General features: G+C 36.2%; 1 protein-coding gene across 1 annotated transcript; it reads left to right on the top strand.

Annotated features, from left to right (window-relative positions):
* Positions 1-253: 253 nt before the first annotated feature.
* On the top strand, positions 254-9,647 carry FRG1 (FSHD region gene 1). Its single transcript, XM_089637068.1, has 4 exons — positions 254-411; positions 936-1,315; positions 2,240-2,438; positions 6,260-9,647. The coding sequence occupies exons 1-4, from the start codon at positions 353-355 to the stop codon at positions 6,405-6,407; spliced, it is 786 nt and encodes a 261-aa protein (XP_089493194.1). The 5' UTR covers positions 254-352; the 3' UTR covers positions 6,408-9,647.
* The last annotated feature ends 5,402 nt before the right edge of the window (positions 9,648-15,049 follow it).

Genomic DNA, 15,049 nt, shown 5'->3' with positions numbered 1-15,049 from the left:
CCAATTGAGGCTTACATTACCAAATCATATTTTATAAAAAAAATATTCTGATGTATCAATAAAAAAAGTAAACTTTTGAAATGGTATATTATTGCCACCTTATTACTTGCAACTTAAGAAAAAAACTCCTTTTTCCTTCTTATCCCCTGGATGGAGAAAGATACAACTAGCCCCTATATAAATGTTTTTTGACGATCTGCCGATTTTTGTAACCTACCGAATTTTTCAACCCTATTTTAATTTTCGCGGCATGGTATCACTTTGTATATGCAAATATTGCAAATGTCAAATTTCGTTTATCAATACATATTGTTATTTTTGTTGAAGTCGTACCCAGTTTTTAAAACTTAAAATGTCGGAATATGCTAGTGTGAAAAGGGGAAAGTTGGTTTTAAAAGGGCACGAATCCAAGTAAGAGAACGGTGCTTATTATCATTTTTTTTAAATATTTTTAGGTTACCGTAAAAACTATAATTTTATAGTTCTAGTTAGTTTCGAATAACTTTATAGGATAAACTTGTCGAATTCCGCTCCATGCTTAATACACAAAAAATATAAATAGTACTTGGTTTCATCTTAATTACTACAAGCAATGACTATTTATGTCGTGGGAGATGATAAAAGATGCTTGTTCTATTTCTTTCTCAATCAAGGTTATGTTTGAAGATTAGGAAATACGCATAAATTATTAAAATAACCCAAAATAGCACCCGAAAACCCCTTTTTCTGCATTTGTACAAACCCATACTGAAATAGTTGTCTCCATTAGATATTTAAGTTGAAATCAATTGTCGTTTTGGTAAATTTTAAAAAAGCCTTTGTTTGCAGTGGAATTCGACAAGTTTACGCTTACATACAGAAAATAATCCCATCTGTCTTCACATGTCCGCACAATCCATTTAAAGTTGTGTTACAACTTGTTATTTACGTTGTAGATCCAAGAAACGAAAGCACAAGAAATCCAAGCGCGATCGCGAATCAGAGACTCCTGTCTTAAACACAGATACAACAGCCCACGGTGGATGGTGGAAGACCGAACGTATCGAAGAAGCAACTGGAAACATCGCCATTGAATTCGGGAACAGAACCTACATAACCTCACTTGACAATGGCCTATTTACCCTTGGGGCTCCTCACAACGAAGGGGACGGGCCTGCTCCCGAAGAAATCTTCACGGCATTTGGGGTTGGAGAAACTAAAGTGGCGCTGAAGTCTGGTTACGGGAAGTATTTGAGTGTTGGAGTGGATGGAATAGTGACGGGACGAGCGGACGCTGTGGGAGCCTTGGAACAGTGGGAACCTATTTGGGAAGATGGTAATTATTACATTTAATTCTAAAAAGGCCCAAAGGAAAATCATTTCCCTCAGGGACGACGTCATCTTTGGGGATGCTGTGTGCAGGGCCGGTCCTGTGCAGGCGCAATTGGAATGGGTATTGAAATACCCATATTGTGGGAGGGAAGAAATATAGAGGCCGGCAAATCATTCCACGGCTGAGATGTTGAACTCAAAAAAGAGTCGTAGAAATGACCCATTCTCATGTGACAAATTTTAAATGTGTACAAATGTTAGACGCAAATTTGATGTGTTCCCCGACCATGTTCCAGTGCCGAAGGCATCAATGACACTAGTTCCTCTGAACAAATTTCATCGAAATTCCAGTAGAACAAGGACAATATTCCCACCCGAAGTCCTTTTCTGAAATTTTTTATTTCAATCCGTTTGTTAGATAGGAGAATCTATCAAACGTTTTTTTTCAGGTTGCTGGTTGCCTGAGGTTGCTGGTTGCCTGAGGTTGCTGCCAAATTCAGTTTTCGTGTTTAGTTATTCCTATCTTTGACATTTATCTTTTTTTCTTTGGCGATTCAATCAAATAATGTTCTTTTTTAAGAATTTAAGTGTTTCGATTTTGCGGTAAAAAAAATGTATTATTTTTTCACAATATTTCTTTGCAACCGGCAAAAATTTCCAAATTGTGATGGGCGACTTACTGGTTGAAATAAATGCAAGTGAAGGTACCCTAAATAAGCAGCACCCACACCTTCGATCGACAACGGTTGGGTTCCCAAAAACATATTTATTTAATGTCTTTTCTTTTATCTAATGTTTTTTCAAATACAAATTCAAGCTCATATGAAAGGATATTGCTGTAAAGGGTTGTAAAGGGATATTGCTGTGGTCTAAAAATAGCATTAAAAAGAAATGGATCTAAAAATAAACAGAAATTTTTAATTTTCAGGCAAAATGGCCATCCTCAGTTCCCTCGGCAAGTTCATGACTGTATCCCTGGAAGATGATTCCCTGGTAGCCTTGAGGGACAAGGTGACTCCCGAGGAGCACTGCACCATCCGGTCCCAGGCCAGCCAGGAGGTGGACACCAAGCCGCTGGTGCCAGTTGAAGAACAAGGGAACATTGATGAGATCGAAGTGAACTATGTGTGAGTTATCAGTTATCGTCATCCCAGAGCGGGGGCTTGTCTCCTCCAACAACGCTATCCATTTGGTCCGGTTCTCAAGTCTCCAATCCTCCTCAATAGAGTTAGTTCACCTTTTCCTTGGTATGAATCTTATAAGAAATTACACATTAACCACTTAATGCTTTTGAACGAGTCACGCTTGCGCGGTAAATGCGTTCTAATTTCTGCTAGCCCAGTGACGCTCGCCAGTTTCGACTCGCAGTGTTCTATTTTTAGCTAACACGAGTAAGGCTCGTCAAAAGTTAGCGATGTATTTTACGCAGTTTGTATTTGCCTGCAGTTTGCCTCAGAGATCGGTCGTGTTTTTGAGCTGCTTATTTTGTTTTCACACATTCGTGTATGTATGAATGCATCGTTTTATTTAACCTGATTTTTTTAAAACAATTTTCATAAAAAAACCCTAGCGTTAAGTGGTTATACACATATTTTATTAACAATAACATGTATTTAATATTGAAACAGCTTTGGACTATTACAATCCTGTCTAATATTGTCATCTCCCTTGTTCCTCTCTTTCCTCCAAAGTCTTACCTGGGAAGAAAGAAGACTTAAAAATTAACCACCTGCTCAAATGACAAATTATTTACAACCCACATGTAATTCGTAATATCGTCGTTGTCGATGGGGTTCATCTTAACTTGCTACCTACATTCAGATCATTATTTTTAAAAATTGGCCATCAAACAGGTGAATAATTGTGTATTCCCAGTATTGTAAAAATTAAAAAATAGTTGTGCTGTGGAAATATAAATCTTTATTTGTATTGTGATATGTACACCTAAAACCTAAGAATTTTAAAAGCGATACCAATACTAGATTTTTTAACCCAATCAAACGATCTTTAAACCTTGATCCGAATTTACAGTCCATTTTTAAATACATTGTAGTTAAACTGCCATTTACATAAACATTACGATCATATCAGATTTTGTGAGATCCACAAAATCTTACGATCGTTTCATTCTCAGTTAGATTCCCAATATAACATATCGACGTTGGAAAAGCTAAATAATTAATGTGCCACACGGCTATATTTTTTTAATTAATCATAAAATTACTAATTTACAATTGGTAATAATAAATTTCAATCATCTCCGTTGGGTGCAATGGGAAAACTGCCATTCTTTTCAGTACATTACGTCTTGCAGTGCTACTACATACTACATTTTTTCTTTACACTACCTAACTCAATACCTCATGATTTAAAATTCAGGTAATAAAAATAAATTCAAGTATCAATTTGTAAGCATAAAATTAATTTTCATACAATTTAATCACCTCGGTTGAATGCAATGAGCAAAATACTACACTTTTCAGTACACTAAACCTTAACATACCTACTACACTAAAGTACACTTTTTAGTTTACTACACTACAATTTATTTTTTATTAACACTACCTACATTAGTGATGATTTAAAATTAGGGAACAATAAAATAATTAATGCAAGTATCAATTTGCAAACATGTCATTATGAATTTACATGTTGGTGTAATACATTTTTTCTATCATATACCTTGGGTGGAACTGGAAAAACGCTACACTTTTCAGTCCTACACTACACAACGCTTTTTAGTTCTACATAATACTACACCTTTTAGTACGCAACACTTCACCTTTTCTTTAAAATACCAACCCAACAACTCGTGATTTAAAATTATGGAATAATAAAAAAATATTATTTTAACTATCAATTTGCAAAAATTAAATTATGAATTTACATTCGGTAATATTAATGAAATCCATTGGGTGCAACAAGCAAAAAGCTAGTGTCTAAAGAATTCATTCATTTTGATGCTTTGACTGTTTTTCTCTTTTAGTAGGTTTCGGAAATATCTGGTGGAGATCGTCTCCGTCGTCCCCCTATGAAGAACCACCACTAGTATGCATTATCAATTCATTTCAAGATTTTGATTAGGTTGGCCGACGATATTAACACATTTCCGGCAGGAATTTTTTGGACTGGCTCTAGGCTGTCTCCGGGCGAAAATAACGGTCCCGCATGAATTTATTTAATTTGTTTTAAATCGCTATATCTTTGAAAATAATTTTAATAAAAATTTCTATGTAGGAACTCAGCATACCCGAGCTATAAAAGTACTAAACGAAAATCGAATATATTCTTTGAAATGCAACTCAATTAACCTTGTAATATGTTTATTACGGTCCGCCTATTTGCCGATACCTGCTTTCTTTAAATACGCCCGACATCTCTCGCTCGCTTGCACATGCGAGTTGAGTGGGTGCGGAACAGAGATAGAGATTCGAATCGGGTTTCACGGTCATAAAACCCTCATTCCAGGAATTGAATTATCACAATAACAAATAATATATTATGCTTTTATTGAAATATCGATGGAAACGAAAGGCACGAAGATAAATATAAAAAGGAAACTTGCATTACGATTCGATAATTATGTTCATATAGTAGAACTAGTCTAGACACTAGCTTTTTGCTCGTTGCAGCCAACGGATTTCATTAATATTACTGAATGTAAATTCATAATATTATGTTTGCAAATTGATACTTGAATTTATTTTTATTACCTTTTCCCTGAATTTTAAATCATGAGGTATTGAGTTAGGTAATCCAATTTAAGATCGAATCAGTAGCACAGTATCGTCTGAAAAACTTACCATTGAAATACAAATGATTGCTAACCGCTGCTTTAACCAATCACACTGGATGACCATTGATTTAAAATTGACTCCACACACAATATCGGCGTCACTAAATCAGCAAGTATAAATATTTACACTCATCAGTACACTCACTATTCAGAGGATGTCAATTGGATTGAATAATTTTGGAAATTGAGAAGAAAATTATGTTGTGTTATTTATTTATTAAAGCGGAGACGGTTTACGGATGGTTCCTGTGAGCACTCAGGCCATGGGCTCATTGTGCTATCTCCCTTTTCACATTATGCCTTTAACAGTGACCCGGTCCCTTTGATAAAGTTCTCCAGGATTGTCATTGGAGATTTGGCTGTATCCCGATATCACATCCAGTCTTCACAGGTATCTGGGCCTTGTTCCTATCAGGGCGGGACATTGGCACCATGGGTGAATCGGAGTCTCTTAATCCTCTTCATGTTTCCTGCATCTATTGGTGTTTTCCACTCCCAACAAATGCATGTTTCTCCTGAGATGGCAGTGTCCCATTAGTAGTCCTACCAGTTCTCTCAGTTCCCAATTATAACTTAGTTGTCTATGATAAATGCTCTATGCGTCACTAATACTTGACACCATCTTATTTATTGTGATAGGATGAAGTCTTTATTTCTAGTCTACCCTTTCTTTGGTCCAAGAATCTCTGTATTTTTTGATTGTGTTAGTGGCATTTGATTAATTTATGAACTTTCCTATTATTGTCATCCTTCTTTAATTATAATGTATTACCAGCTCTTAGAGGATTGGAGTTGGCAACACGGTATCACATCTACACACATAAGCACATACTTCATCACAATCTTTACACATCTGCCCTGATGATGGACACTATAATGCTGTCCGAAACATTAGCTAAAGAAGGAGGCGCAACACTGCATAATACCCCAAAAATAAATCACTTTAATATTTATGGCCATGAAAATCTCAAGCATATCCCATATCATCTTTTTCCTCTTGTCTTATTGGGGTCAGGAACCCATCTCCTCGACGAGCAGTTGTCGTTGCTACTCCTCGCACATTTTCTGAAGTTGCGTCTCCCAACTTTATTTTTCTCCCTTCTTTATCTAGTTATTTTAATTAATATATTAAATTTTTTATTTTTTCTGTAGCAAAAAGTTCCAGAAGTTTCAAGACAAGAAGTTGCGGGTGAACGAAGAATCCCGTAATGACCTGAAGAAAGCGCAAGTTGAGGGGAACCTTCATGAGACTCTGCTGGATAGAAGAAGTAAAATGAAGGCTGACAGATACTGTAAATGATTCAAAGAGATGTTACTTGTGATAGATCAAAATCAAATTATGTACGCACATACTTTTGTGACAAATGAGGAAAAATAACCATTTTTGTTTTTCTTATTTTATATTGTACCTATGGACGTATCAATTTTAGGTTAATTCGTATTTTTAACTAGAGTGGAGGAACGATAATGAAACATGTCATCCTTTTTTATGGGAAAAGATAGATGTATGTCTACATTATTTTTTAACCAGTTAACTTGGGAAAACAACATTTCATAAAAAAGCTATAACTATGCCACAGTACTTTTTTTCTTCTTTTTGTGTACATTATATATATGTATATGTACAATTGAACTTTTGATATTGCTCGTGCGGGTGAATCGGACAGGGAAGGGGCACGTTCGGCTGCACGAGGTAGCTCTTTTTTTTTTTAAAATTGTTTTTTGCATTCATCCATTTGGAATTTATCCAATTGGATAATTGTGGATTTGTTCAATTGAAAAAATATAAATGACTTTGAAGATCAAATTTTGAAAATATTTTTTATGTATTCCCCCAAGCCCAGACTTGATGATGTGATTTTTTTATGGAGTTGTCCCGAATGAAGAGTATATTTGAATAAACTAGCCACCAGGCGAATATTTGTCAAGAGATCATCCGACATCCCACGCTCTTTGCAAGAGTTTTACAAAATCTTTGTGCTAGATTCGAGGTATACCAACGGTGAAATGGTGGACATTTAGATGACATAATTTTTCTTTATGTTGTAAGTATTCATATGTAAATTTAATACTATGAAGTTACTGTATGATTTTTTTGCTGTTTTGTTGCCTCTTAAAAAAGTTATTCAGTATCACTCATTCTTTTAATGTGCATTATTTTGTTTGTAATAATTCCCCGCTGTATAAAACAGTACATCTTTCGGTTAATAGAATTGAGGTGGTATTTCACCATCCTCTCGATAAACTATCCAAAGGATAATGTATTTTTTCGATTTAGTCATTGTTCGAAAATGCTGTACTCCAAAATTAGGTCCGAGTTTACTATTCGGTACTCAAACCAATGCATAGTGTGATAGCGTGTGCTGTACAGGGTGTTCGGGGGTAAAGTGCACAAACATTGGGAGGTGTTTCTACATGATGGTACAAGTAAAAAAGATAAATAACTTTCTTAGATATTTTAACATTTTATGGTAGTTTTCAGGCACAAAAGTTGAATTGTATGTATGGAGAAAATAATATAATTTTATGGAAAAATATTTTTGTACATTGGAAAGATAGCAGAATTTTCTAACTATTGCAAGTATTTTGTCAAAAATTTTTGACAGCTAGTGAAGTCAATCAAGTTTTATTCAGATTTCAGTGTTTATCATACTGAAAAATAGATTTAATTGACGATGTTATGTATGTTTACTCTTTTGACATCAGAGATTCCATAGAAACAATGTCATTATACCAAATACTCTATAATATTATTAATACCTCCAACTTTTGACATTTCCCATACATTCTGATGGCTGGCCACACTAGCGCTCCCTAGCGGCATGAGTTGTTCGCCTTGGATTTCTTTCATACATTTTAATGGATATTGTGTGAAATACATTCTTTATTTTATGTTAATAAAATTATAAATGGAAAAAAAAAAATAGATAACCCTCATACGACATTACTGCTTTTTTGTATTATTAATATTATTGGTTATTTGATTATACAGATTTGAGTCGCAGAAAAATGATCAGCAGCTATGGTGAAATGATCACCGGTTTTTCAACATGTTATTCCTACGAATAGTCATATAATGGATAGTTATCGATAGCCTAACGAAAGGATGGTGAAATCGTCCCTGAACAAGGGTAGAACTGGAGGCGAATTACTAGGAATGAGAGCTGGTGGAGAACATTTTGTAAAGCAGACTAATTCCACCCTGGTTTGTAACAAGGTGATGATACTACGAGTTTTAAAACATGAAATATAATAATTATTATTATTTTTTTTTTTTTTTTTGGTAAACTAATGTTTGACAAGATTTTTTTTTATGCATAGCACAAAGGGTAACAATTATTTTATAAGGAATAATTATTAGCCTGAAACACTCATCCCCATTGAAAAATCTCCTGATAAAAGATACATGACGCCAACGGGACATGTATCTTTTATCAGGAGATTTTTCAATGTGGATGAGTGTTTCAGGCTAATAATTATTGCTTTATAAAATAAATGAAATATAATAATTAGAGACCGGATTATATGCATTTGCATATTTGCATATGCAAATGCATATTTAGACCCTTTTCAGCGGTAGTTGCATATTTTAGCAAATAATTTGAGATCTTGCATATTTACGCTTGATATCGTTCAGATGCCTCACATAGCGACACTATAGACGTCAGATAGCAAGGCGCGCGGCCAGCGAAGAACTGATAACTGATCTTACTGATCGCTACGGCCGGCGGCCGGAGCGGGGGGGGGGGAACCTCTCTCATCTTCGCCTGCGCTCGCGCTTACTCGGCTTAATTCGGCTAATTGCTGAAAACAATTCATTCATACGTATGAGGGGTGATTTGGTATATTTTTATGGTAATTCAATGAATTGTGAATTTTGTTTTTGACTGGTCGCACGCGCTGTTCTTTAGAGTTTCGTCTAGTGTTTTGTTTGTTTGCACGAAGTTGTACATTGTGAAAGTGAACCATGCCCATCGAATGCATCTATTCAGGTTATGAAGGAAATTCGCCTTATGAATTCCTCGTTGCCAAAGCTATTCCCGAGTAAACTCAAAGAAAATTTTGAAAACATACTGAATAATAACCCAGGGTTTGAACCTTTGTGCCAAATCGATAACTTCATCAACGGGGCAGGTGAAATTTTGCCCGGAACAATAAGTTCAAAAATCGCACCCAAATTTAAATTCTGTCCAACCACATCAGTAGACGTAGAATGTTCCTTTTCCGCTTACAAAAATATATTAAGCGATCGTAGACACAATTTGTCTACAGAACATTTAGAACAGTACTTAGTCATATACGTTTTTCAAAGTATTCTAAATTTTATTGTTAAATACATTTTATAATTGATATTTTCGAAAATATAATTGTTATCCTTGAGAACTAATAGCTTACTAAAATAAAAAAAATATGTAAAAATACGACTTCCTGTATTATTTCATGTTGCATATTTTGACCCTTTTTATGGATTTTCGTGCATATTTTAGCTATTTTTATTGCATATTTGCATGCATATTTTGGGCTATTTTTGTTGCATATAATCCGGTCTCTAATAATAATAAATTGTTTATTATCTTCCTTTTTTTGTAAAAAATAAAGTAATGAAATCCTCGGTGGGATCTCCCGTGCTGAGGATTTCATTTTAATATTAAAATTTATTAGTATGGACAATATTAAGTAATTATAAATATATTACTCGTGTAGTGTTTTTTTGTGAAATATATTACATGTTGACTTCTAGTACAGTTGAGTGGTTTCAGTTTCAGTCTGTATTTTATGATTTAAAGGTTGTGAAGTAAAGTGAAATGTCGTATTTTTCAATCTCACCCCTCTAGCTCACTGAAAAGTCAAGGACCGCCACTGATTGTAGTTATAAATAATCTGTATTTTATTGGTTCGATTTATTACTGATGAAAAAGCAATTTCATTGAATGGACTGAATAGATTGAATTATTTGGCAATAATCATTATTGTTAGTCCAGTTTTATGGCCCTTCTGTTGAGTGATTCTAGTTATTAGTTATCACTTAAATTGTAATATAAATTAATTTTATTACTACTTTATGGGTACAGTGGTGCCTCACACAACGAACTTAATTCGTTCCAGGAGCAAGTTCGTTATGCGAAAAGTTCGTTATGTGAAACGCGTTTTCCCATAACAATACATGTTAAAAAAAATAATTCGTTCTGTAGCATAAAATATGGTAAGATGACATAAAAAAAAGATAAATTTTTTGTTATTATTTTTATTTAGATACATTTAAAAACATAATGAAAAAAACACACATTTTTTAATTTTAAGAAATAATCAAATCTTGCACATCTTCATCCATTTTCCGCCGATGGTGCGCAAAAGAGAAATCACCTTCCTGCTTTTTTTAGAACCCATCATATAAAAAAAATGTTGAGTTTATCTTAAAAGGACGACTGCCGTGATACGTGTGCGATTTAATTCGTAATGAAGAACGATTGCTGCGATACGTGCGTAAGTTAAGCGTACTACGCAGTGACTAACGAGTCTAACGACTGCCTGCGCGGGAGGATGCAATTAATCGGCAGTGATCGTAGAAGATCGGGCGACTTCGTTGTGTGAAGCGAAGTTCGTTGTGTGAAGCGAAGTTCGTTGTATGAATCGTGAAATGAACGAAAAGGAAGTTCGTTGTGTGCAGCATTCGCTGTGCGAGGCGTTCGTTGTGTGAGGCACCACTGTATTTACAAATTATTTAAGTACCTACGCACTTAAATAAAGGATATAAACCTGTGTTGACTGTGCCGCAAAAATGCGACTCCACTGTAAAAGTTCGTGCTGGAAGATGCTGCTGAGATAAGCCCTTTGCAACCAAAAAGTCACCTGCATTTATATTATTTGTGACAATTAAATTTCTACACATCCGCTGGACGGATGGACAGTGTTCCTCAATATTTGAAATCTGGGCTTTTGGAACATACAATAAGCCCAGATTGGAGTACAGAAGAAAAGGGACCACACGATTCACTAATAATGCGAATGTTTTATTTTATTATAAATTTATTCTGCTGTCTCTTTTATATTGAGCTATGAATTTACACCACAAATAAACCACTCGCCTTACTGAGCATACTACGAGTCTGAAAGGTAGGTTTTGACATCTTGCAACAATTATTCCGGTCATGGCATAGAGTATAATACATCAATGGGTCATGGTGACATTTTAGGAAGGGTACATTGGGTAGGTAGGACAATTGCAGGATTTGATACTGAAGTTTTCTATCCATCAAGTCTGCGAATACATATTTACCTCTACTATATATATATATTGCGCTGACATTAACTTTACGGTTCCACACAATTCATCAAGGTTAAGCATAACATAAGTTGCAATCTTCGCGTTCATAGTTCATGGATGAAACTAATTAAATTATTTTTGAAAAACTCTTGTTACATGTTATGTTTTAAAATATTTAAGATGAATAATTGTTAGTTAATTGATTCATTTTTGTTATAGTGTTTGTTTTAGTTTCTTGAAAGAATTGAGTCTTTGTACAGACAAAACTATTTATTCATGTTCAAATTCCGTGTGTTGTATGTATACCTGCCAACAAATAATGAAATTCATCTCAATATTTTAAAGCACGAGGTGCAATAAATTCTAAAATATTTTAATTAGTGCCGTCTGTGAAGATTATAAAGTACAGCCAAATAATTTTAGAGAGGAAACCTTTGAATGTATTTGCGCACACCGATGGTATCAAAAGATGCAAATAAGTTTTTCGAAGTAGTTTAGTGCAGGTTCGAACAGTCCCCTTTTACCCTGCACATGCCCAAAGATACTGGGTGCGTAGTGATGTTCTTTTGTTCAGACATATTTTTATGTTTTTCTCTTCACTCTTCAGCTTCCAAACAAAAACAATATTAATATTAAATAAAATTATTTTTTGATCCATCCAGTACACCACTAGACAAGCAAGAGTCTCTTTAAAATGATTTATCTGTTTTACCCACATCTTAAAATATAAGCTGTTTAGAAGTTAATTAAGCCTTGATCAATCTATAATCGGTTATCGTAAACTCTCGAACTAAATACAAAATAAATAATAGCATAACCAAATTAAGGCAGTCAAGTTGTGCAAATTATTAGTTGTTCATCGACAGACTGGAGAGCGCAAGACCTTTAGGAAACAACAAAAATAAAATATAAGTTCCAGAACAATATTTGAAAAACGATTTCATCAGCATCGCATTGACAGTGAGTGTAATGAGATTATATAATAATAAGCTAGAAAACAAGAGAGAAAGAAAAAATAGACTGTATTAAGTTGTATTACAGCGTTACAGTACCTACAAAGTGCGTTGCAATGCTGAAAAAGTGTGGGAGATCAGGAATAATAGCAAGCATAAGTAATAATTTTAATAATTCAAGCATATACATCAAGTAAACGAGTTATAGAAGAGATTCCGGAGAAGACAAGAGCAATACGCGCAGCACCTGAAACAAAGATGAGTTTAGTCTAAATCAGCGACTCTGAGCGTAGGCCATCTCTCTACCCAGGACTTAACAAACTTTTTGAAGCATTCAAAATTCTCTCTGTTCAACACGAGATCGGCATTCCATGCCGGTCTTGTAATCCCTCTCAAGCCATCCAACATTTCCTCTCGGGCATCCTTCATCAACTCGCAGTGCCACAGAATGTGCTCAGCTGTCTGGTTAGTGTCACCACATGAACAGTTCGGATGAGGAGACAAGGCAAGACTATGTAGTGTGACAAAATCATGTTAACATCTCCTCCGGCATCTAGCTCAGAATAATACTTAAATATATTGCTGTTTTATACTTACCTCTTCAGTCGTATGTTCTGCCTTCTCGCCAATAAGTGTCGCATGGGTGGGGACAAGGGAGGTGAATTTAGTTAATAACATCTATTATTTTACAAGCAATAATTATTCGCCTGAAACACTCATCCACATTGAAAAATCTCCTGATAAAAGATACATGACGCCAACGGGACTCGAACCCGTGTCCCTTCGATTTCCGGTCGACAGCTCTGACCACTGAGCTATGGCGGCTTATCTCTTATCCGCGAAATAATTCAATATATAGGTACTAGTGTTTCATTCAACAATTACTGCTTGTTACATTTTTTCACCTGAAAACAACCAACTTTATTTTATATGAGAAAGGCATTGTAAGTGCTAACTCTCTCACTAGATGGCGTCGAGACAAATTGTCTACATTTTTAGGTGAAATACTAGAACTTGTCAAATAATAATTTATACTTAGATCTACTTACATCTATAACCTAGTTGTCATATGGTTCGGATTACTTCTCCACTATTCACATTGTCATTGTTAACAATTACTACACTGTTGTCACTGAGTTGGTTCTGTTCGTTGGCCTTAGTAAGGCCGAAGTCCTAGGTGGCAGCTTCTGCAGTTCTGCAACTCAGGCCTCCCGGCCGCGTCTGATCACCGCACTTTCTTTGCCTCACGCCCAACATTACGTGGCTGGGCGGAGGATAACATATCTTGAAAATCACTTTCTCTAACTCGACTGTAACTTCTTCATCCACCGCCCAGCATCACACTGCTGGGCGGGGAACGCGTACTTCACCTCCACTCCTGTCTCGGTCTCCTCTCTCTCCCCCCTCGATCTTGACTGTCCTCGTTCCTGAGCTCGTGGGACCTGTTGCCCTACCCCGCACTTCTCCTTCTTTCTTTAAAACCCCCGTCTGTCAACACTTGTCTTTGGACGCCCACTGCGGGACACTCTCAGTTTATAACTCAAATTTATTTGTGACGAAATTCGATTCGTCATAGTAGCCGCCCCCTGAGCTCCCCATGACCGGACACCAATTGTGTCATGTAGTGATCCAGTTTTATGTGCGCCCCTTCCATTCTGCTTTTAACTGAAGGGAAGAAAGAGAAAGTCAATCTACCCTTCGTCCACCATTGCTCTTGCCATACACTCAGCGTTCTATCTTGCATGGCTTTCAATAAGCCAGGAAGGGACACCGCTCCACCCGGTGTCAGTTCGACTCCCAGGTGGACAGCGGCCCTACCTCTTGTCAATGCCCTTTTTGTCAAAACTTCTCTAATTTCCAAGTCAATCGACAGTGTACCGGCCAGAATCGGTAATGCATCATTAGCCACAGTCCTATATGCGCCCGAAAGTGCCAACAGGGAAGTCCGTTGGCACCGCTTTAGGGCCAAGTGGATTAATACATTATCCAGCCGGTGCTCCCACACAGAAGCGGCATATGAGATGTGCGTCGCGTCTCATATGCCGCATATAAACACTCCTATATATGAGGCGAAGTGCCGGAGTCCGCAATCCCCACTCAGCCGTTGAGAGCCTTCTCAATTTCAAGAATAGGGCCTGGGCCCTGCTAGAAACGCTCTTGACGTGCGCTAGGAACCTGGTGCTTTGAACGAAACGAACAGTGAGGAACAGCTTAACGAATGACGAAGCTTGAACGAATAACGGGGGAACAGTGTAGTTAGGAGATATGTAGGTATGTATATGACTCGACAAAACGGCGCCTCAGCAAAGAACCAGCTTCATGCTTCGCCAGCGGGGTCCTGAGGTTCCATGATATGAGATAGATTAATGATTAGTAACGATTTGGGGATGTTTTACGTTTTTTACTGTACTCCATTTATTTTAATGGTCGTAAAAACAGATATAATCAACGAAGAGCCTTTTAAAGTACCTATCTACCGATCTTTTTCAGTCATTAGCTCCATCAAAAAATAGCAATTGGGCATTATACTAATGTTGATTGGTCAATATTTTCTCACACCCGGCTAGGCAGCATAAATAATTTCGCTTAATCAAATAAGCCATATGCCTAAGCAATTTACTTTATAAATTCAGCTCTACATTGTGTCCACACGGTTGACTGAAAATGGGAAATTATATACAAAGTAATGATGCAAATTATACACGCCATAATGAACCTCTCCGC

Source organism: Hesperophylax consimilis, chromosome 11 (assembly GCF_061612785.1).
Source record: "Hesperophylax consimilis isolate HC1 chromosome 11, BYU_Hcon_1.0, whole genome shotgun sequence".
NCBI classification, from domain to species: domain Eukaryota; kingdom Metazoa; phylum Arthropoda; class Insecta; order Trichoptera; family Limnephilidae; genus Hesperophylax; species Hesperophylax consimilis.
Note: the sequence above shows the minus strand (reverse complement) of the source record. Positions and strands in the feature narration are given on the sequence as shown.

Bases quoted from the DNA above. Each gene is read 5' to 3' on its own strand.
- FRG1 (XM_089637068.1), top strand. From the start codon at position 353: ATGTCGGAATATGCTAGTGTGAAAAGGGGAAAGTTGGTTTTAAAAGGG. The intron at 412-935 runs GTAAGAGAACGG...TTTACGTTGTAG, and splicing joins TTAAAAGGGCACGAATCCAA to ATCCAAGAAACGAAAGCACA. The intron at 2,439-6,259 runs GTGAGTTATCAG...TTTTTTCTGTAG, and splicing joins GAGATCGAAGTGAACTATGT to CAAAAAGTTCCAGAAGTTTC.